This window comes from Mytilus edulis, chromosome 9 (assembly GCF_963676685.1).
Source record: "Mytilus edulis chromosome 9, xbMytEdul2.2, whole genome shotgun sequence".
Lineage (NCBI taxonomy): Eukaryota > Metazoa > Mollusca > Bivalvia > Mytilida > Mytilidae > Mytilus > Mytilus edulis.
The window spans coordinates 19528895-19551223 of NC_092352.1; the positions used below are offsets into that span (position 1 = coordinate 19528895).

Genomic DNA, 22329 nt, shown 5'->3' on the forward strand with positions numbered 1-22329 from the left:
CATAAGAACAAACTATAAATATCAGTTGAAAAAAGCTTCAAATCAGATCGATACAAAACAGAAAAATCTTCGAACAAAACTACAGAAGGGTATTTATTCATCCCTCATTCCTAACAAAAAGAAAAGACTCTGATTACCAATCTGAAAGTACTCGAAGTTACTGACAGCTAGTTCAAAGCCAATAACAAGTAATAACAAAATCATGTATCTCGGACATATATATCATTCAGTATACATATAGTTTACATGTTTATCTATAGATTAATATTTTGGTTTCCTTGAGGTGTTGGGATGTTTTTTTAGATGCAGCTTGCCTACTATCGCCTTTTCAGTAATTTCAGCATATGAACCAATCTCATCGATGTTGTTTTTAATAGACGATAGAACGTTGATAAAACATTGTGACAGCTTTATTTACTTAAAAAAATACGAATGGAATTATCATTTTTGTCGAGTCTGCGGCTTTTGTCGCAGAAAACTCGACATAAAGATAGTGATCCGTCGGCGGCGTTAGCCTACTTCTCATAAGCTTTATATTTTAGAAGTTGGAAGACCTGGATGCTTCATACTTTGTATATAGATGCCTCATGTTACGAAGTTTCCTTCTGTCACATGTCAATTGTCCTTGACCTCATTTTCACGGTTCAGTGACTGCTTGTTAAGCCTTTTGTAATGTTAATTTCTGTCTGTTTATGAGTAATAGGATAACTATATGTGGTGTGTGCGTACCTTACAAGGTCCTCATGCCCGCCGGACAGTTTTTACTTGACCTCGACCTCATTTCATGGATGATTGAACAAGGGTAAGTTTAATGGTCAAGTCCATATCTCAGATACTGTAATCAATAGGTCTAGTATATTCGGTGTATGGAAGGACTGTAAGGTGTTCATGTCCAACTGGCAGGTATCATCTGACCTTGAACTCATTTTCATGGTTTAGTGGTTATAGTTAATTTTATGTTTTTGTCTGTTTTTCTTGAATGATTGTAAGGTAACTAGCTGATCGGTGTCCTCTGACCTTGACCTCATTTTTATGGTTCAGTGGTCAAAGTTAAGTTTTAGAGTTTTGGTCTTTTTTTCTAATACTATATGCAATATGCCAACTATTGTATGTACTGGTGTATGGAAATATTTTTTGATGTTTGTTCATATCAGTCTTGTTTTATTTGACCTTGAACTCATTTTTACGGTTCGTTGCTCATTGTTAACGTTTTTGTGTTTTGTTCTGTTTTTCTTAATCTATATGCTGTAGGTCAACTAAATTTATTGTATAGAAGAATTATATGCTTTACATGTCTGCCTGGCATGGTTCATCTTATCTTGACCATTAATGGTTCATTGGCAATGTTTAGTTTTCTTGTTTACTAGTAAGTCTGTTTTAGACAATGTTAGAAACTATAACCAATAGGTCAACTATATTTAGTTAATTGAATGATTGTAAGGTGTACATGTATTTCTGGTTTAGTTTATATGACCTTGACCTTATGTTTATGTGATAGCTGTAGTAAAGCTTTATATTCAGAACTATCAACATAATATCAATGATTAGTAAAGAAGGCGAGACATTTCAGCGTGTGCACTCTTGTATATAAGTATTACGAATTGTCTTAATTGTCAATTAGCTATAATCTGTCTCCTTTTGTGGCGTTTGTGTCAAAGATAATAATCCTAGATGTTTACTTCAAATATAAGAGATAAATGCATACATTCTTTTTTCAATTTTCAGTAATAGTGCAATGAGCCAAAATTATATGCAGAATTTCACCAAATCTGCTTTCCCTTCAAGCAGTTTCATATTGACTGTTAAATCAGTTGTCAAAACCAATATTTTCTTTTTTTTTTGTGTTTTTCTTGAGAACAGTTTCAAACATTTTTGTTTAATCTGACCAATTTTTGGTGAGTGATTGAAGCATTTAACTGGTTCTCCTCGTCCAACTTGAGAGCAAAGCGAGTGATTTTGTGATTAAATGTTATGCATGTTAGATAAGCCTAAGAGTAATTATTTTAAGGCGAGAATTAATGACAATAATTATTAACCCATTTGGGAAAAGAGAAAACGTAACAAGGTCACTTTTATTCGAATTAAAAATTTAAATGCAATTAACATATCTTGAATCGTGTCTTAAGTTATTGGTAAAAAAACCATCAAGTTGAGATCTTGTAATTGATAATTAGATATGAAAACCGACAACTTAACCCCACTAATATTTTGCAACAAAATGTATTTTACAAAGATGTAAAATTAATGTGTGGTAATTTATTTTGTTGTGTAAAGTTGTTGCTCATATTAGTTTTGGCCAAAAACTATGCGTGAAATTGACATTTTGAGTCATATGCGTAAATTTCGATATGTTTTTGAAGCCATTTTAACATAGAAAGTAATCTTTCTCTACTGAAGAATTCAGATATTATAAACCTGTTAAATTATCAATAGAATAATACGAAAGGCTTGAACAGGATTACTACTTCTGAAATTTCAGGGGTCAAACAATTGCTCTTATCATAGCGCCTCCGTCTGCAGTTATAAAGCTTATAGAGAAGACAGACAAATAAAAAAACAAAAAACAAAAAACAAAAGACCCCAAAAGATATTCTCACCATGTTATGGTTTTTAACTAACTTTTTACAGATCTATATGTGAACAAAATAATCTATCAGAAGATCAAAAGTATTGTGTAAAGGTTAATGTAATGATGTAAAATCAATCTTAGATGCATGTGGTAGGAGTTTTATATATTGAATGATCAATTACATGTCAAATTCAAGTATTGAAGTCACCAGGCTGAAGCAAGCGAACAATAAGGCGATATATCTAAAATCAGAAAAAATCGAAAAAGACAACAACGGCCGATTATAAAAAATATTTTAAAGGCAGGCAATCCGTCCATAAAATGAATTTTACATCTCCATCATGAAAAGGTGTTTATAAAACAAGCCACATGCCTTCCATTCGGAGCCAATAGTAAAAACAACGGTTCGGTGATCAGTATGAAGACTTTTTTTTTATTTTTTTTTATTTTTTTTTTTTTTTAAATATAAGCAATGTCGCGCATTGATTTTTCTCTCTAAAAATACATCGCCGGGGAATAATTTGTGCAAATGTAGATATTTAAACATCTTTTTACAAAATTGTGGTGCTTAAACTTTGTAATGTCAATAGAAAAGGGAATATTGCTGGTTATCCTGTTTGAATGGGTTTACACTAGTCATTTTTGGCCCTTTATAGCTTGCTGTTCTGTGTGAGCTAAGGCTCCGTATTGAAGGCCGTTCTTTGACCTTAAATGATTTACTTTTACATATTCTGATTTGATGGAAAGTTGTCTCATTGGCACTCATACCACATCTTCTTATATAAAATTATTACCAGGTTTGTACTTACATGAGCATCACGACGGATGCCACATGTAGACCTTGCTTACCCTTCCGGATCACCTGAGATCACATCTAGTTGTTGATGAGGCTCATGTTGCTCAGTCGTTAGTTTTTTATGTTTTGTTTTGTGTACTGTTGTTTGTCTGTTTGTCTTTTACTTTTTTTAATCATTGTGTAGACTGTTTGTTTTCGACTTATTAGTTCCTTTGGTATCTTTCACCTCTCATTTTGTAATTTTACAAGAACAGAATAAACTCAATATTCTTGAAGAAGTTAGGTAGAGTGTTTTGCAGGAGGTTGCATTCTTGATATGGATAAATCTATCTATACAAGTAAATTGTAATGTCAAGATATTTCCTTCTTGTTGTTAATACGTCTCATCAAACTTCAAAACATGTTATCATCCTTTTTACACATTGTGCCCAAGGTTAATAAAGCATCATAAGTGTTGAGTCTGAATCAGAGACAATTAGAAAAGTTACTAATCCGTACCGAGATTATAAGGTTCATTTAAGTCTGTATTCAAATCATGGTTTTGCAATCATTATCTTAAAAAATAATTTTTACTTTTGTGTTCTCCCCTAAATTGATGCATTTTTTAAGACGCCAGTAAAACTGCTAGTCCATATTTTTGTATTCAAATGTTGAAATCTTTTGCCGTTTACATAACTTTGAAAATAAAATTAGGTATAACATCTTATGAAAGTTATTAAATAAACAATTTGCAATTCATCTAACTTGAAGATTCAGTTCTCGTGTACTTCCAAAATATATCGGATTATTGGAAATTATTCGTTTTCATTGCGTCTTACTATTTCGGAATATTCCAATCTGGTGTCCTCCAGTGGAATTAAAAGCATTTATTGCAAAAATATTGCTACATGCTTTTAACCTGTGAATGGGTTAGTTGTAAACATTTCATTTTAATCTGTATGTTGTTTTTTATATGTTGTCGAAAAAATATATACATCTTATTTATGCAATTGACACACATAGTAATACAATGATTGAGTAAAATTTCTGAACAAAAATATGCAAACACATGTTTTGGGTAATTATAGGTAATTATTATAAATCTATTTTACATGTACTTTTGACATTTGTATTGCCTATTAGCGGTCGTTTATCAAAGTGTATTGAACTGAAGCGGTGTGCGACAAGGAAATACGATGTAGCTTACTGTGTAACGTTGTGTAGTCTATTTGTATTATTTAAATGTAGCCACCGTTTTTCAGTAAATTGTCATATGTACATACTAGTTAACAAAATGGGATCGTTTTTTTGTGATTCCAAATTACCGACATGTTTTTCTACTTAAGAAATAACACTAATTGGTAACATTTTTATATATTGTTGTCTTTTATGTCTGTTGGAAAAATGCAAATACGGACTGAATAAACTTTGCTTAAAATTGAGTTAATTTTAATGAAATGGTAAGAATCAAATTTATTTAATTAATTGTGAATTATGATAAAACACTTGATTTTTTTCATTGAAAATCTCTTGGTACTCAAGTTATTATTTATATCAGTTGGAGGATAATTTTTTTACACGTTCGTATTCATAACACGTGTTTTTAGTGATGTAATTATATGCAAAACGATATATAGTAGTAACTGTCGATTTGAAGACAGTTTCAATTAGATTTTTGTATTTGATATTTAAGATAATAATAAAAAATTACATACATTTCACTTTCTGCTTTACTATATTACTGAACTAATCAATGAGTTTTCATACTTGCAAACATAGATTACACAATGCTTTTATTTCATTTTCAGGAACTGGGACTTAAAGTTATATTTATTGTTATAATTCAAATAGGATATTTAAATGCACAACTAGGTATGCATACAATTTTATATTTCACTAATCAATATAGTAATCATTTAAATCTATGCTTGTGTCATTTTGGTCTCTTGTGGACAGATGTCTCATTGGCAATTATACCACATCTTCTTTTTTATATTAAAAATAAACGTTGATTTTCCGTCCCAACATAAAATTCGCCAACAACAAAACAAGCAGTTTAAACAAAAACAATTTAAGATGACTCATCTATTAATAGGCATATATTTAATCACACATATATAAGACTGATTATGATGACTCGTAATAATGATACTGAATACAATAAGGAATTACACTGATTTACTTTTTAGTTTTTACTACTTTATATTTGTCTAAAAAGCAACTTCTGGCATAATTCTGATTAGATAGTGGGCGAGAGCATCATGTTGTTTATGTATCTGATGTGTTGTTAAGAAACATTGATGATGATTTTCTGACAGTGATAATTATATATTAATGATCTGTTTTTTCTTAACCTGAAGACTGCTTAGAAACTCAATTCCGATGCAAGACTGGTACATGTATACCGAAACAGTGGGTGTGTGACAATGATCCAGACTGCTCGGACAGTTCAGACGAAGCATCCTGTCGTAAGTCTATTATCGCTTCTATATCAATGTCTAGACTAAACTTTCTTGCTGGGACGAATTGACCAATTTCATATTCCCCATGTATTTGATAGACTTTATGCGCTGTTCGATATTCCCCATGTATTTGATAGACTTTATGCGCTGTTCGAATTTGCATTGAGATGTCAGTTTTTTTCTTCGTGTGAAATTACAGGGAGATGTGGTTGCCTTTATTGGCCAACTTTTCAAAATGCCCATGGGGGTTTTACGTGCAGGAAGACTCTTATAGTCCTAAAATAAAACTTCAAGGGGCCAAACACATGTATTTTAATGTTGTTGTTTTTTGCTTCTACATACTTTTAAAAGCCTATAGCAATTGTAAAATTAACTGTTTTGTTTAAAATTGTGGACAACATTGCGCTCATAAAGTTTCCATTTGGAGCTTTCATGGGTGAATTCCCCGCAAATAGTGCAAATAGTGGCAGTTGGCAGGTATGCAGCAGTAAAAGCGCGATACCTTTGAACTGGAATTTTCCAAGTACATATTTTGGTTCAATTGACGAGTTTCTTGACATAAGAAAATACTTGGAGGCTAAGTTTTGGTCGGTAAAGACAGTGAATCAGTTAAAGGTATAAAAAAGAATGATGAATTTTGATATATTTCAGCAAGAGCAGACGATAACACGAGAAGATGCCCGGATGATAATTTTCAGTGTAGTAATGGAGTCTGTGTGAACAATGCCTTTGTCTGTGATGGTGATCAAGACTGTTTAGATGGGACGGATGAACAGTGTGGTAATAAGAAATATGAAATTGGTCCTTAGTAATTTTTAATCTATAGTTATGAATATTTAAAAAAAAAAAAGAAGTAACACTGTATAAATGGTATGTGTCAGAAGCACTTTTCTTGATTTACCTTCATCCGAACATTCGAGGTCAAAACATAAAAAATAAAAAATGTATAAGTTCCAAAAACACGCTATATGACCAATAGTAACATAAAAAATAAAAACCAAGCCCATCGCAGTTATGCCATCTTCTCCTAAGGGAGTTGACTCGTAAACCTTGGTATCTTAATTACATTTTGTTTTCTGAAATTTAAGAATAAGTTTGAAAGTATGGTATGAAATATGTCAGTACCGAAATACTGACTGAAAAGCTGACTACAACGGGGCAATAACATGTAAAAAAGGGTCAACTAAAATTATTTCTAAGATTCAAGCAATGTTTGTGATCTATTGTGAAAAAAAGTGCATAAACACCATTAGCATTCATTTTCCTATTTCTACGTTCGGTAAATATTTCAAAAGAAACTTAAGTTCGTGCTCTGGAGATAACTAAGTTTATAAGTTATGAGTTTACAAACTATGAAGAAAAAGGAAAAGATGCATTTTGACGACTATTTTAATTTGAAGATTATATTTGTTTCGTAAATGCACATTGGCAAATAACTTTTTGATATTTTCAAAGACTTATGTTGTATACATGTATTAAGACCAGCCATTACACTCATTTCTGGAAGATATGTCTTCTAACAGTAAAACAAATAAAATATTCGTGTTTTATGTTTGATTAGAAGAACACTTTGAGTAAGTTTTTATGTTTAGATTTTTTTTTCAGAAATAAAGACATTCCGAAGAATATGCTACTTCACTAACTGGGCACAGTATCGTAACAATGGAGCCAAATTTACACCCGACAATATCAATCCAGATCTGTGTACACATATTGTATATGCATTTGCTAGATTGGAAGGCATGAAATTGGTCTTTACAGAGTACAATGATGAAAAAATGTAAGGAATGTTTGACCTTACAAATACATATAAATGTAAACATTCAATTTGTGTTGTACGATTTGTATTTTACATTGTTATGCTAAAAAAGATGGCCGACCATACAATACCAAACAAAATGTATTATTTCATGTATTCTCCAGCGAAAACTATATCTTTTAATAAATATACTAGCGAATCATTTCTATGCATAATATATATTTCATGAAAATTTGATTTTTACCAAAGACGTTTGCTAAAATACATATCAAAACAAAACTATATGATTAAAATATAATTTAAATAATGAACATATATTATATAATTCAATTGACTGTTATTTATTTGAGTTTTCAGGTATAAAGAATTTAACGGAAAAAAGAATAAAACCCGAGGAGTGAAGACAATGTTAGCTATAGGTGGATGGAATGCTGGCAGTAAAGCCTTTTCTGATATGGTGGCGACGCCAGAAAACCGAATGACGTTTATAATGTCTACGATGGAATTTTTACGTAAACATAATTTTGATGGATTAGATATCGACTGGGAATATCCAACTCTCAGACAAGGGAAAATGGAGGATAAACCTAACTTTGCCCTCCTTCTCAAGGTAATAGAAGTTATTTTCTTTTTACTAGTTTGGGGCTTTTCCCTTTACAACCTTCAACTTTAAGATTAGTTTATCGTTTAATGCACATATATTTGTTTAGTCTTTTAAATTTTCGTTTCATTATAATAAGGGGTCAAGTTTTTGGTTTAAAGGGGAGGGTAAGACAGGATATTTTCCCTGGATTGATCAATTGTTTTCATCTTTTGCTTTGCATTTTTTTTCTTCACTTTTACACATATTTGGTTCATTCATTTTGTGTTGCAGAATATTCATTCCATTCACCCTCCCCCAAAAATCAAATGGTCATCCCCCGAAAAAAATATTAGTCACATAAAGACCCTTTTTACAACAATTACAGCTTTTCAATGCTTACTCTGTTTATATGTAGGAAATAAAAGAGGCTTTTGATATGGAAGCACAGAAATCTTTACGTCGTAGACTTCTAGTCTCAGCGGCTGTACCTACTGGTAGAAAGGTGGTAGATTCCGGATACGATATACCAACGCTGTCTAAGTAAGTGAAATCATATATATAAAAAATACACTGTGTCCACAGCGTACAGTCCCAAACTACTAGTCTCATCGTCTGTTCCTATTGGTAGAAACGTTTAATATTCGGTTTACTTACGATATACCAACAATATCTAAGTAAATGAAATGTATATCTAAATCGCATATAAATACTGCCTGCACACAAAGCAAATTTTAAAAAGAACCTTCAAACAGTATGAATGTTGAACAGGCGGTCTAGGGACATGCCATTTTGGTTGTTTTGGACCATTCAGGAATCAATAAATTAGCAATCCCTTTACAAAATTAACTGTTTCTTTGCTTAAAAATGTTAAATCTAATTCAATGTACTGACTGCACAAAAAATTACTTGCAAAGACCAAACACATTTTTTTTTAAAGTGGCTAGGACAAGAAAATGCATTTTTATTGAAAAACGCCCATATATGGATTGTCGACCTTCCCATTGATAGATCGAAACAAGTGCCTGTGCACATCTCTCCTCAGTCCATCTTTTTTTAAGCATATTATTTAGGGAAAGGAAGACAATTATTCTATACACAATAGCCGTTTTAGCTATACAAAACTGTTGGAAATGTAGGTTATACGTTAATAAGACAGCAATCAAATGACAAAGACAAGCTAAGGACATCCAGAAGGCAACATAGTATATAGTATAGTTTACAACAATATAGATAGATGTCTATGTTCCACACCGTATGCGTACTTTTTAAAAATACGTTTACGTCGGACTGTTCGCGTACGGTCTGCCAGATTTTCAGAAGTTGGTCAAGTTTTAATACAAATAAATACATTACAGATCAACATGACATAAATCTCGAATTGATATAAAAAGTTCAATTGTAATTGGCATAAAAACTTATTGTTTTGACTATTTTAATAGGTCGCGTTAATTTAATCTGGTAAGCTCCTGTATTTAGCATGAAATTCAATATTGCTCACTGAATTGAAGACATAATGTGGGTGCAAAGTTTTTAGAATATGTAGGAACTTTTCTACAAAAAACGTCAAAACAGCTGTTTCCTTGTGAGACAACAGGTCAATTTCTAGTTTTAATACAAAAATAAAATTTGATACAAATACCTAATAAATAGCCAAATCATGCAGACGAAGATCAACTTTGTCTAATGGAGTTGAAACCTTAGTTTCTTTATAATTTCAAAATTTATGGATAATTTTAAGGGACGTCTCTTTCACCGGAATGATTCCTACGTCTTCGGTTTCATATTTGAGAGATCCATAATTCATTCCAATTTAAAAAAAAAACACACAAAAAAACACAAAAAAACAACAATATATTTTATAGATCTGGAAGACGAATGCTCGAAGACGGATGATATTGTTTTTGATTTTTTGGGGGTTGGGGAAAACCTATTTTTCTTTCAACACGAATAAAATTTAAATACATTTTAAAATCCTCCAAAACGACTTAATTGATAAGCATTTTTTCTATATTGGGCCATCAATAATAAAATCTAACCTGTTCTGGTGATAGAATTTTTACTCTGTCAAGATTCCAGATTACTCTTAATGTCGGATAACTAATGCTGCTGTATATGTTATAAAACTTTATGCTCAGCGCTAGCTTCTCGGTACTATTTCCTCATATATCACAAACTAGATAAGATCAAATATAATTAATTTCATCTTATCTACTGCTTAAATTGCTATCCCATATATCCAACTTATTACAAATAAGCTAAGTTAAAATATTTATATTTTTCTGTGTTTCGTTTCAAACAGACATTTAACAAAATTGATAAATGGTTTCATTTGTGTAGTGCAAATTCTAAAGAGGCACATAACTTAAAGTATTAGCATATTTTGTAATGCTGAAAAGATAAGAATGGCTAAAAGAATTACAGAACAAAGAAATGCAACCCCCCCCCCCCCCCCCCCCTCGTTGCCACTAATCTAGACCCTCACTGTGTCGGATAGTTTCGTTTAATATATTTGACTGTTTTTGTCTCCAAAAAGAATATTGGTACAAAGTGTTGTTAATATATGTATTATTACTGACGAGGTGAACACAAAGGAAAATATTGCTTGACTCACGGCAAAGGTTGTTATGTATTCTAACCAAATTAAAATCGTAAAAGATTGCATTTGTGTTTAACCCATTGAATAATGAAAAAGAACCTCACTAAAAATATGGCCAAATAAACAATTAAACTTCAGACATTTCTGCATCTTATGGTATCTATTTTATAAAAATCACTCATAGACTTACTTTGTAATATTTTTTTGAAAAATACCAATTTTAGTTGAAATAATCGGACATTTTTTGAGTGGGAACTTACTTTTGTCCTATGACTGTAAGCGTCATATATCTTGAATTAATATTGAAAACGGACTAAAATTCTTTAGTTGTATTAATGTTGATATAAAAATATCGCCATAATTCGCCGTCCATAATAATTATTTTTAAAAATGTTTATTTGGCATGCCATACTCGATAAAAGTGCGGACGTGAAAGAAAGCACTCTTCTCGGTTTACGATACACTTACGATGATACACACGACGTAACTTGCGATCAACTTAGTAGTTCTTTACGATGCCTTTGTGAAACACACGTAACGGGAACGTAGAACCACACGTAAACCGATCGTAAACTGATACGATGATCGTAAGTTAAGAAGGCTTTGTGAAACGGTGGCCTGGTCTTTTTCAATTTGATATTGTTAATTGTAGCCTTTTACAACACTACTTTTTCTCGTTTCATCGTCGATGAAACAAGCATTTGTACCAATATTTATTGGAAAGAAATAGTCAAACTAACATGGACCAGTATCGAGCGGTCTGTGAAAGGGAAATGATCAAATGAACTGTATCGTTATTTTAATTTTGTCAACATGTATTTGACATAATCATCAAAAACATACCTAATTTTAAATGTTCTTTTAATACAGATATTTGGATTTTCTAAACTTAATGTCATACGATTTTCATGGCGGTTGGGAACGGAAAACAGGTCATAATAGTCCATTGTTTGGTAGCAGTAAAAATTCCGGTTCTGCTAATATGAATACCGTAAGTCTTTGCTCAATCATATTATAAAACACAACACAATACCGGCTTGTGGTTTGCATCTTTGCTAGAAAATGGTTACGATCTTATCCCCTCCTCTTCACAGGATTTTTACCCTTAAGTTGTTGTGAGGTTCAATCACAAATTAATGAAGTAGTTAATTGATCAAACTAAAAAATGTCGACGAAAAACTTATAAGCAGATAACCAATTAAAAAGAATACAGAAAAAAGCACTGAAAAATAAGGACAGAACCAAGGCATTAACAACTTGTAATCATATAGGTGTTTTATAAGAAGAAAAGAACATAACATTCCATGCAAATCTACACAATAATTGCCCAAAAGTCAGTGTGACTGCATTGTATGCATGACAAGTACCAATTTGGAGACTTGTTGTATGTTGTAGGAACAGTAACATATTCTACAATTGAATAATCATTAAAAAAAATGCTAGCGTTGCAGCAGCAATATCTATTGTATAAGATTTTGTTTTATTGGGGTAGCTTCAGACAAATATGATTGCCCTAGTTGTACAAATGAAACTGATTACATTCTATGGTATTTACATGTATTTTGAAGAAGGTTTAAGCTTGTTTAACTTTTCAGGCATTCATTTAATTTGTCGAATGAAATTATGGTTCAGAGAAAAACATGGGGGTTAATTGTCGTCGATAGTTTTTCTAGTTTTATTCATTTACAAACAAAATAAATTTACATGGTGAGATATTTTACATGCTCCATACATATTTACAAATGTCAATGTTTAAACATCGTGACAATTAATTAAAACAGTGGTGTACTGAATAAACCCAAATTTAGAGAATGTTATAAATTAGTTTGTAAGAGTTTTGAAAATTACATGTATTTACCTAAAAACGTATGACATGACACTATATAATGTTCTAGTAACACTAAATATGCAGGACTGGACGTCGTTCAATCAAAATACTAAAATAACACAAAAATAGGAACACGGAAATTACATACATTTATATAAACTAGAAGTCTAAGATTTTCCAGTTAATTTATAGGTACAATGTATTTAAGTTCAAGGATGTCCACTTTGACTAAACATTTTATTAATTTTTGGACATTTTTATAGCAATTACAACTTTACTTTGAAATACGGAAAGATTTGTTTTTCTGTGAAATACCAAAAGATTTGTTTTATTGTGAAATACTCACAGATTATATTTTTCAGGAGAAAGCAGCTAAGTACTGGGTTTCTAAGGGCACACCCAAACATAAACTTAATATTGGAATAGCAACGTATGGTCGGTCATTTGTCCTGGCAGATCCTGTCAATGATTTTGGTATTGGCGCACCTGTCACTGGACCTGGTCCAAAAGGAACATTTACTCAGGAAATAGGATTTTATTCATATTACGAGGTATCCTACGTCTTTGTTAAATTTTCATGAATAAACATGTATGTGTGAAGACTGTATGAAAAAGGTTTCTCTAGTTAAGTAAAAATTATTAAAAAATGTTAAATAAATTCTTAAATATTTCTCTAATAAGAACACAAAATAAAACCAATAACATGTAAGTGATATAAGAGAAAGTCTAAAGATAAAGCAAATTAACCTTTTGTAATGTATAAACGCTAAGCATCTTTAAAAAACGCATACGATTTACGTGCATACAACATGTGAACAACTAGTTGGTCCCTGCATACAACATGTGAACAACTAGTTGGTCCCTGCATACAACATGTGAACAACTAGTTGGTCCCTGCATACAACATGTGAACAACTAGTTGGTCCTTGCATACAAAATGTGAACAACTAGTTGGTCCCTGTTGTTCCTTGTGGTCCCTATTTGTCATATAACTTACGTATTCAATTATTAATACGTTCCTTGCTTTAGAATGTTTTAGTTTGAACGTTCCCGGTGAAGGTAAATTCAGAAAAGTGCTGCGGACGCACGAAATTTATAAACACATTCGGTTCCTTCGTTACCAGTGAATTCACTTGGTTACTGGTTCACTCGAACATGAAAATTCAAAACAACTTCTCAAGTTTTCTAGAGACTTACTTATTCGATTTTATGCCACGTTTTGAATCATATTGCGTTTGACATTGAGTCACTTAATATAGGATTGCGCCCTTGTTCTTGTCTTATTAGAATTCAAGCGTCCGATAAATTGCGTATTCTTTAAGCCTAGAACACTCTTTTAGATCTATTTAATCGATTATTCGTGATAAAAAGTGGAGGAAATAAGGTTATTGATGACCTGTTGACCATCTTTGAGGGCTTGGTTGTTGTAGTATAAATGTAGACTATTTTTTAATTTTTGTAGTTGTTGATTTTTTGCTATATTGTTTTGTCTAATTCACACACAGGAGTTTAAACCACCTTAATTTATATTGTTAATATCAAATTAGATATGTCAGTTACAAAAAGACGGTCAAGGTAAGATATATAGAGATGAAGAACAAATGGTACCTTACTATGTGAAAGGAGATCTGTGGATTGGCTATGATGATGAGGACAGCGTGAGAACCAAGGTAAATTCAATACACAAGTACTTTAGAGTGGCGGACCAGGGATCCGCCCATTTATGAAAACTAAATATTGTAAATGAACAAATGTTATTAAGGATGTACTTAGGTGAGGTTTTGGAATTTGTGTCAAATGTTCGTACTCCTTGGTGTTTTTCCATACAATACAATGTAAAATATTTTGCCCCATAACACCCATTTATTTTTTCATATAAGACTTAATAGCTCATGAAAGGTCATTTACCAAAATTTTAGAAAATTCTTGATTTTCTTTCTTTTGTTTTGAGACCCAACAATATCAATGCAATTATAAGGTAAAAGTCCGAGTCATCCTTTTCCCGTCATATTTTAAATCTGAAATATCTCGAAAAGGAGCTCCATGACCTATCAATATTTTTAGCTTATTTTAATCCTTAATTGATGCTCTACCAGCTTATAGTATCAATTTTAACTTCTTAATTTATTAATTTTCACCTAATCTCACCTAAGTACATCCTTAAATACTACTTTTAATGCACAGTGCTATCACCAGCTGTAGGTGGCACGGTAGTATTTCCTGGCCCATAGGGATAATGATAGCCTTTTTAGAATTTTCACCACTTTCTAACACTGCAAAAAAATCTACATTCACACTTAACTGAAGTACTTTCATTTTACTATTCAGAAATGAATTTGAATATGTATCATGACCGTTTACTTTTTTTGCTATTTTTAGAAACCTAAGGCCACTAGTAATTTTAGGTCTTTTATGGTGCAGTGAATACAAAATTAAAAAAAATTCTCAAAAATTCATTTTCATCTGTATGTAAAATTATTTCATATTTTTCTACACCTGATTCATCCCTCAGTTTGGGAAAGTATGTTCAGTTGATACTGTATTTTTTGTCCAATCACACTGTTTAGATACATTTACCTAAGTAGGGTACACAAAAGAGCAACCTAAATTCTGGAATGCAAATACTACCGTGCCACCTTAACCAAGACATAACAAACTTGAAACCAGTCATGACACCTATGATGCATAGACTTCTTACTTTGGAACATATTACAATAAAGAATACTAGTCTGCACTCATTTCTTATAAAAAAAAATGAAACATTACATCCCTACCCCATCTGGCAGATTTTCACTTTTTTTCATCTTACCATTTTTACTTAAGAAGTGAACAAAACCCAAATATATGATGTTTCAAATCAACACAGAAGTCAAACATGGTGATTTAGGAGGAATTATTGGATTGCCAACTCTGTTTATGGTTAATCTGAGTAAAAGAAACAGTTTAATCACCAAATCATGAAAACTGATATTAAAGTCCATTCCACATTTTACAGCATGCCTTACATTACTTTAAACATTTTCAGATTATGAGGGCAATACAACAAGAGTCTTTAGATTGCAGTTAACTATTATTCCGTAACCTGTTTGACAATACATGTACTAGAATACATCTCTAAGTTGACTGTTTGTCTATTTCTCATGTATGCATTAAGTTAAATTATGTCCCCTTACATAATCAATTTGCATTTATTGTGCTTTTCACTGTCAGAAAATCTTAACAACTAATGGTATTTGCATGGAAAATAGATAAACCATTTAATCTTGCTGATATAGAATCATAAATACATTCTTTGTCAAAAATTATGTCTATTCAATGTACAGAAACCCCTATTTCTATCTCTATTTCATACCAATATGAGAGCTAAATGAATAAGTAAGGACCCCTTAACCACTTACTGGTTCCACAAAAGCTCCTACTGGTGTCATGTAACATCAGAACTACTAATTAAACCTTAAGAAAGCTAGTATAGCTGTACTTATGTTGAAAAAAATAAGAAATTATGCAATTTATTTATTTCGGTGAAAATAATAGGATGAACATGCAACCGTAGAATGTCGCGTCTCAAATTTCAGTGGTTGCACATGTGTCAGACACTGCGAAAAGTTAAAGCGAGCATTTATAATTAAAAATGTATTGCAAGTTACATAAAAATAATGAAGTTCTACTTTCTATGAAAATTTTTACATTATTACCTACAGATCAGGCAAAATTTGCTGAATCAGCAATTTTTACTCTCAGGGGTGGAATTTAAGGCTTGTTTTATCATAGTTGCCCTTAATCAACTTTTTATTGATAAACTTACAAATTGCATAGGTAAAAAAAGTTCCTTCATTGATTTAGTGTAAAAATATATATCCCCCTTAACCAAGACATAACAAACTTGAAACCAGTCATGACACCTATGATGCATAGACTTCTTACTTTGGAACATATTACAATAAAGAATACTAGTCTGCACTCATTTCTTATAAAAAAAAATGAAACATTACATCCCTACCCCATCTGGCAGATTTTCACTTTTTTTCATCTTACCATTTTTACTTAAGAAGTGAACAAAACCCAAATATATGATGTTTCAAATCAACACAGAAGTCAAACATGGTGATTTAGGAGGAATTATTGGATTGCCAACTCTGTTTATGGTTAATCTGAGTAAAAGAAACAGTTTAATCACCAAATCATGAAAACTGATATTAAAGTCCATTCCACATTTTACAGCATGCCTTACATTACTTTAAACATTTTCAGATTATGAGGGCAATACAACAAGAGTCTTTAGATTGCAGTTAACTATTATTCCGTAACCTGTTTGACAATACATGTACTAGAATACATCTCTAAGTTGACTGTTTGTCTATTTCTCATGTATGCATTAAGTTAAATTATGTCCCCTTACATAATCAATTTGCATTTATTGTGCTTTTCACTGTCAGAAAATCTTAACAACTAATGGTATTTGCATGGAAAATAGATAAACCATTTAATCTTGCTGATATAGAATCATAAATACATTCTTTGTCAAAAATTATGTCTATTCAATGTACAGAAACCCCTATTTCTATCTCTATTTCATACCAATATGAGAGCTAAATGAATAAGTAAGGACCCCTTAACCACTTACTGGTTCCACAAAAGCTCCTACTGGTGTCATGTAACATCAGAACTACTAATTAAACCTTAAGAAAGCTAGTATAGCTGTACTTATGTTGAAAAAAATAAGAAATTATGCAATTTATTTATTTCGGTGAAAATAATAGGATGAACATGCAACCGTAGAATGTCGCGTCTCAAATTTCAGTGGTTGCACATGTGTCAGACACTGCGAAAAGTTAAAGCGAGCATTTATAATTAAAAATGTATTGCAAGTTACATAAAAATAATGAAGTTCTACTTTCTATGAAAATTTTTACATTATTACCTACAGATCAGGCAAAATTTGCTGAATCAGCAATTTTTACTCTCAGGGGTGGAATTTAAGGCTTGTTTTATCATAGTTGCCCTTAATCAACTTTTTATTGATAAACTTACAAATTGCATAGGTAAAAAAAGTTCCTTCATTGATTTAGTGTAAAAATATATATCCCCCTTAAGGTGGCACGGTAGTATTTCCTGGCCCATAGGGATAATGATAGCCTTTTTAGAATTTTCACCACTTTCTAACACTGCAAAAAAATCTACATTCACACTTAACTGAAGTACTTTCATTTTACTATTCAGAAATGAATTTGAATATGTATCATGACCGTTTACTTTTTTTGCTATTTTTAGAAACCTAAGGCCACTAGTAATTTTAGGTCTTTTATGGTGCAGTGAATACAAAATTAAAAAAAATTCTCAAAAATTCATTTTCATCTGTATGTAAAATTATTTCATATTTTTCTACACCTGATTCATCCCTCAGTTTGGGAAAGTATGTTCAGTTGATACTGTATTTTTTGTCCAATCACACTGTTTAGATACATTTACCTAAGTAGGGTACACAAAAGAGCAACCTAAATTCTGGAATGCAAATACTACCGTGCCACCTTAAACATCAAGCAAACTCTTCACCCAAGTCAAAAGTAAAATTTAACCATTATAGGTCAATGTACGGTCTTTAACACGGATCCGTACCCATACTAGCAAAAGAAGAGACAGATTTTGTTCTGTTTGCACTATTTCTAATGTCTTGAATGAATAAAATGCCAGTCTGACTCATACGAAATGTGAATCGACTGCAACCAAATTACTTTTCAATAGTATAACTATGTATTAATTGTAGGCGGAATGGATAGCTAGAGAAGGGTATGGTGGAAGCATGGTCTGGTCTCTATCCCTGGATGACTTCAGTAAAACCTGCTCATCATCAGTCGTGCCATTTCCTCTAACACACGCATTGTCATCGACATTAAAAAATATAGAAAGAGCTAAAGTATTAAATCTGACATCAAGTACGACCAGAAAAATAGTTCCGAAGACAACAACTCAGCGTCTTATAACCCCAACAACAGTTACAACCACCACGACGACGACGATGAAAACTCCGACAACATTTTCTTCAATACCGGAAGCTACTACAAAGTTGTGGACAGCTGATTTGCATTACGAAACAGAACCCAATAAGATAGCACCACCTGCAATCTGGGCACCAAACGAGATGGTTTACGGAAAATGTAAGTATTAGTATTATTCTAACCACGTAATAAATTTTTGATTAAGAAGGACAACAGATCTATTATGAAAGGAGTTGTACTAGCATTTAAAAACCCGCTTTCTAGTTAATTATTAAAAATCTTGCATTTTTGTAATTATAAAGTATCAAAGAACAACTCAAGTAGCTTTTTGTGTCACTTAAGACCTATTTAACTATTATATTTATGTCCCTTATTGCTATTCAACTGTTTCGGTTTTTCTACATATTTGGCTTTCAATTATTCGGCTGTTAGCGTTCCTGGTGAAGGTGAATCCCGAATCTATAAATACAAAAAATATAGTTCATCATTTCTGTCTTTTAATCCCTTGAATCATTAGATGGATTTGTGGAATGTGTCACAATATGACTTGTGTTTGCTTAATAGGGTTTTATGGCATTTTGAGGGGGTTTGTTTCACTGAAATCACATTGCATTTCTACTTTGATTTGTTCCAACTTTTCAGTAACTTAACACACATAGTAATAAATTCATTGTGTAAACAAGAGCTGTTAAATCTATAATGTTCACGTGAAAATTTAACGAATTCAATCATAAAAACACAAAAAAGTATACATCAGAATGCGAGGTATTCTCTGGTATGCAAGAAATATATCTCGGTCGTATGACGGTATGTTTTTCAGGTTGTCATCGAGTTATGTCGCCTTTAACTAACATTTAACAATTTATTATAAAATTCTCTAACGTTGATACCTACATCGGATTTCACAATTTAAATATTGAATTTAAATGAAATTATTTGCCTGAAGCCGAATGTGCAAGGACTGTATAGCCAGTCAAGGTCGTAAAACACTTCCATTTGTTGAGGTTGCATTACTTCTATAAGTAGTTTGAAAACTTGCATAATTTTGTGAACACGACTTACAAAATGTATCTTTAAAAATAATTCCAGTTCCATTAAAATACATATTTGCTTTAAATAGAACGTCGAGGACAATCGAAAAATAACGTGGTATTAGACCAGGAAGCACTTGATGGTCAAGCTGTTTTACTTGATATGCTCTTTGAAATTTTATGGACACGGATGAACTATAAAAGGGTATTTCATGCATATCCAGAAGGAGAAATTTTTTTTTTATAATAGGTAGATTCTTTAAACTACCACTGGTAAACGAGGATATGCTGGATTTGCTAAAACATACCTTGCAAATGGACATATAAGTACCCCTCAGAGAGTCATTGAGAGAGTTATATAACGTGCAGAAATCTTGGCACTCACACAACACGAGACATCGGATTGTACTCCCTACTTTGACATGAAATGGCCGTGTATATATGCATCCCGCAATGCGAAACATACACAATTTTAGCTACTGCTTTCCTGTTAGACTAGAGAAATCAGGCCGGAATGACAGTTGGCAAACGACGTGGAGACTCTGGATATATGATGAAAACATTATTATCCATGCTTTATTTTCAATAGCTGTATTTTCCAATTTTCCAATTTAATTCAATATTGCTTTTTTTCAGACTCATTCTCATGTAGACGAAAACCGTTTGGATATTTCCAAGACCCAAACAACTGTAATAAATATTTTGTATGTCATATGGGAAGAACGTTCCACTATAGATGTCCAAGTGAATTAAGATTTAATCCAAAGAAAATAACATGTGACTGGGCAGATTCTGTTACTTGTGACGATGACGGTCGACCTACAAATAAATAGTAAGTGTAACGCATTAGCCAAGTGTTATTATATATGTGTGTTCGTGTGTGTGTGTGAAAAGGAAAATAAAGGTAAGCTAAATATCAGAACACATATACCAATATACATATCTAAGAATGCTCTCTAAAGTTTACATAGAAATATTAAATCCTATCCTCCTATACTCTTGAATCAGTTTATATATTTGTCATATAGATTCATCAAAGATACCAGGCATATTATTCAGTTCGCCATACTAGCGTTTTGTCTACCTAGGACTCGAACCAAAAAAGTTAGAGAGCAAATCCAATATGAAGTTCAAGAGCATTAAACACCAAAAATCTGAAAATTTTAGCTCAATGACTAATAACAAACAAGAGTTTACACAGCAACGTCATACGCTTTACAGGGAGACACGAAATGAAAAGTTCATGTTGGCTTATATATGTCTTTTCTTGTTTTTTTTCTCGTTTTTTTCCGCTTACTCTTTCATGTCAAATATCACAATTTACCCTTTATTTATGAAAACGAGTTAACATGAATTGTTATAAAGTTTTCACATTATAAATTCCTTTTAAACTGACAGTAGATGACGAAGGCCTTGAAAATAAATTATCGACAACATAGGTATTTGTAATGTATATTCTTATTTTTAACTTGTGTGATTTAAATGCATTTTTCTTTATATTTTTCAGATTTAAAGATCGGTTTTAACTTTTACCATGTTACTTGTTAATGGTTTTGTATTTATTTTTAATAAATTATACTACACATCACTTATCGTATGATTTTTAATCGACAAACTTATTACAAGTATCTTAAGTTTTATTTTACAAAAATACCTGTATATACCTGTACACCAGAGTTGGGGTAATTATAATTGTAATCATTAATCAGCTGTAATTGATTACAATTTTTCAAGTAATCATTGTAATTATTAATCAGACTAAAATCTGATTACATGTAATTTAATTTAATCAATTACTTTTCAAAATACCCTGTAATCCTGATTACTTTTTGATTACATTTTGATTACAATGCAAAAATTCTAAAACTGTATTTGTGGTCATAAATTAACCTTTTAGGTAGTTAAATTAAATGTATTTAACATGTTGAAATAGTTTTGTCTTCTTTAAACATGTTAATTGATTTGTATAATTCAGTAAAACTAAGCTCTCACAGTTTCTAAAAGTCATCATTAGCCTTAGCAGAAACATATATGTCTCTGGCCTTGGTAAAATATATTATACATATTCACAATTTAAAAGATTACTGTTATATTCAAGTAATATTTTTCATTAACCCTGAATTATAATCTTTTGTTAATATTGTGATTTTTGTCAACTTTGAATTGACAATTTGGAGACCAATTAAAGTTTGTTTTTATTGCAATTACCAACTCTATTGTGTATATAGCTGTTGGGCAATATAGATGATAAATCCGACATTTAAAAATTTATCTAATTAGCACAAACCAAATTAAAATGTTGTTTAAAATAAATAGATGTTGGTATGTATTTGGACTGGACATGTAAAATTCAATGTTTTTTAGTACTTATAAGTTATATTTTGTTTACAATATGATTAAACAATCATATTGAAAATTGACTTAGTTTTAAACTTGTAACTTTATTTCATCCATATTTTAACTTCCATAAACTGATCTTGAAATACATATAAAGTCTGGAAGAGATAAGAAGACAAACCTTTATTTAATTGAAGTCAACATAATTCAGAGATAAATGATGATAGAGTATAATTGGTCATAACCAATATGACCAGTGACACAATGTCCGTGTATATATGTCGGTGTATGTAGTGAACTTTTGAGATTTATTAATTAGATGAAATTTTAAGTTATCATTTTATGATATATCAAATACAATACTCTTAAAAATACTATAGTTTATATCAAAAA

General features: G+C 31.4%; 1 protein-coding gene across 1 annotated transcript; it reads left to right on the forward strand.

The window, feature by feature from the left end:
* Window positions 1-743: 743 nt before the first annotated feature.
* LOC139489852 (chitinase-3-like protein 1) lies at window positions 744-21187 on the forward strand. The gene is made up of 14 exons (XM_071276699.1): window positions 744-802; window positions 2629-2680; window positions 5153-5216; window positions 5705-5812; window positions 6458-6586; window positions 7412-7586; window positions 7923-8175; window positions 8564-8688; window positions 11615-11735; window positions 12935-13123; window positions 14120-14242; window positions 18337-18727; window positions 20236-20431; window positions 21107-21187. Coding segments are annotated over exons 1-14 (1986 nt in total). The 3' UTR covers window positions 21108-21187.
* The last annotated feature ends 1142 nt before the right edge of the window (window positions 21188-22329 follow it).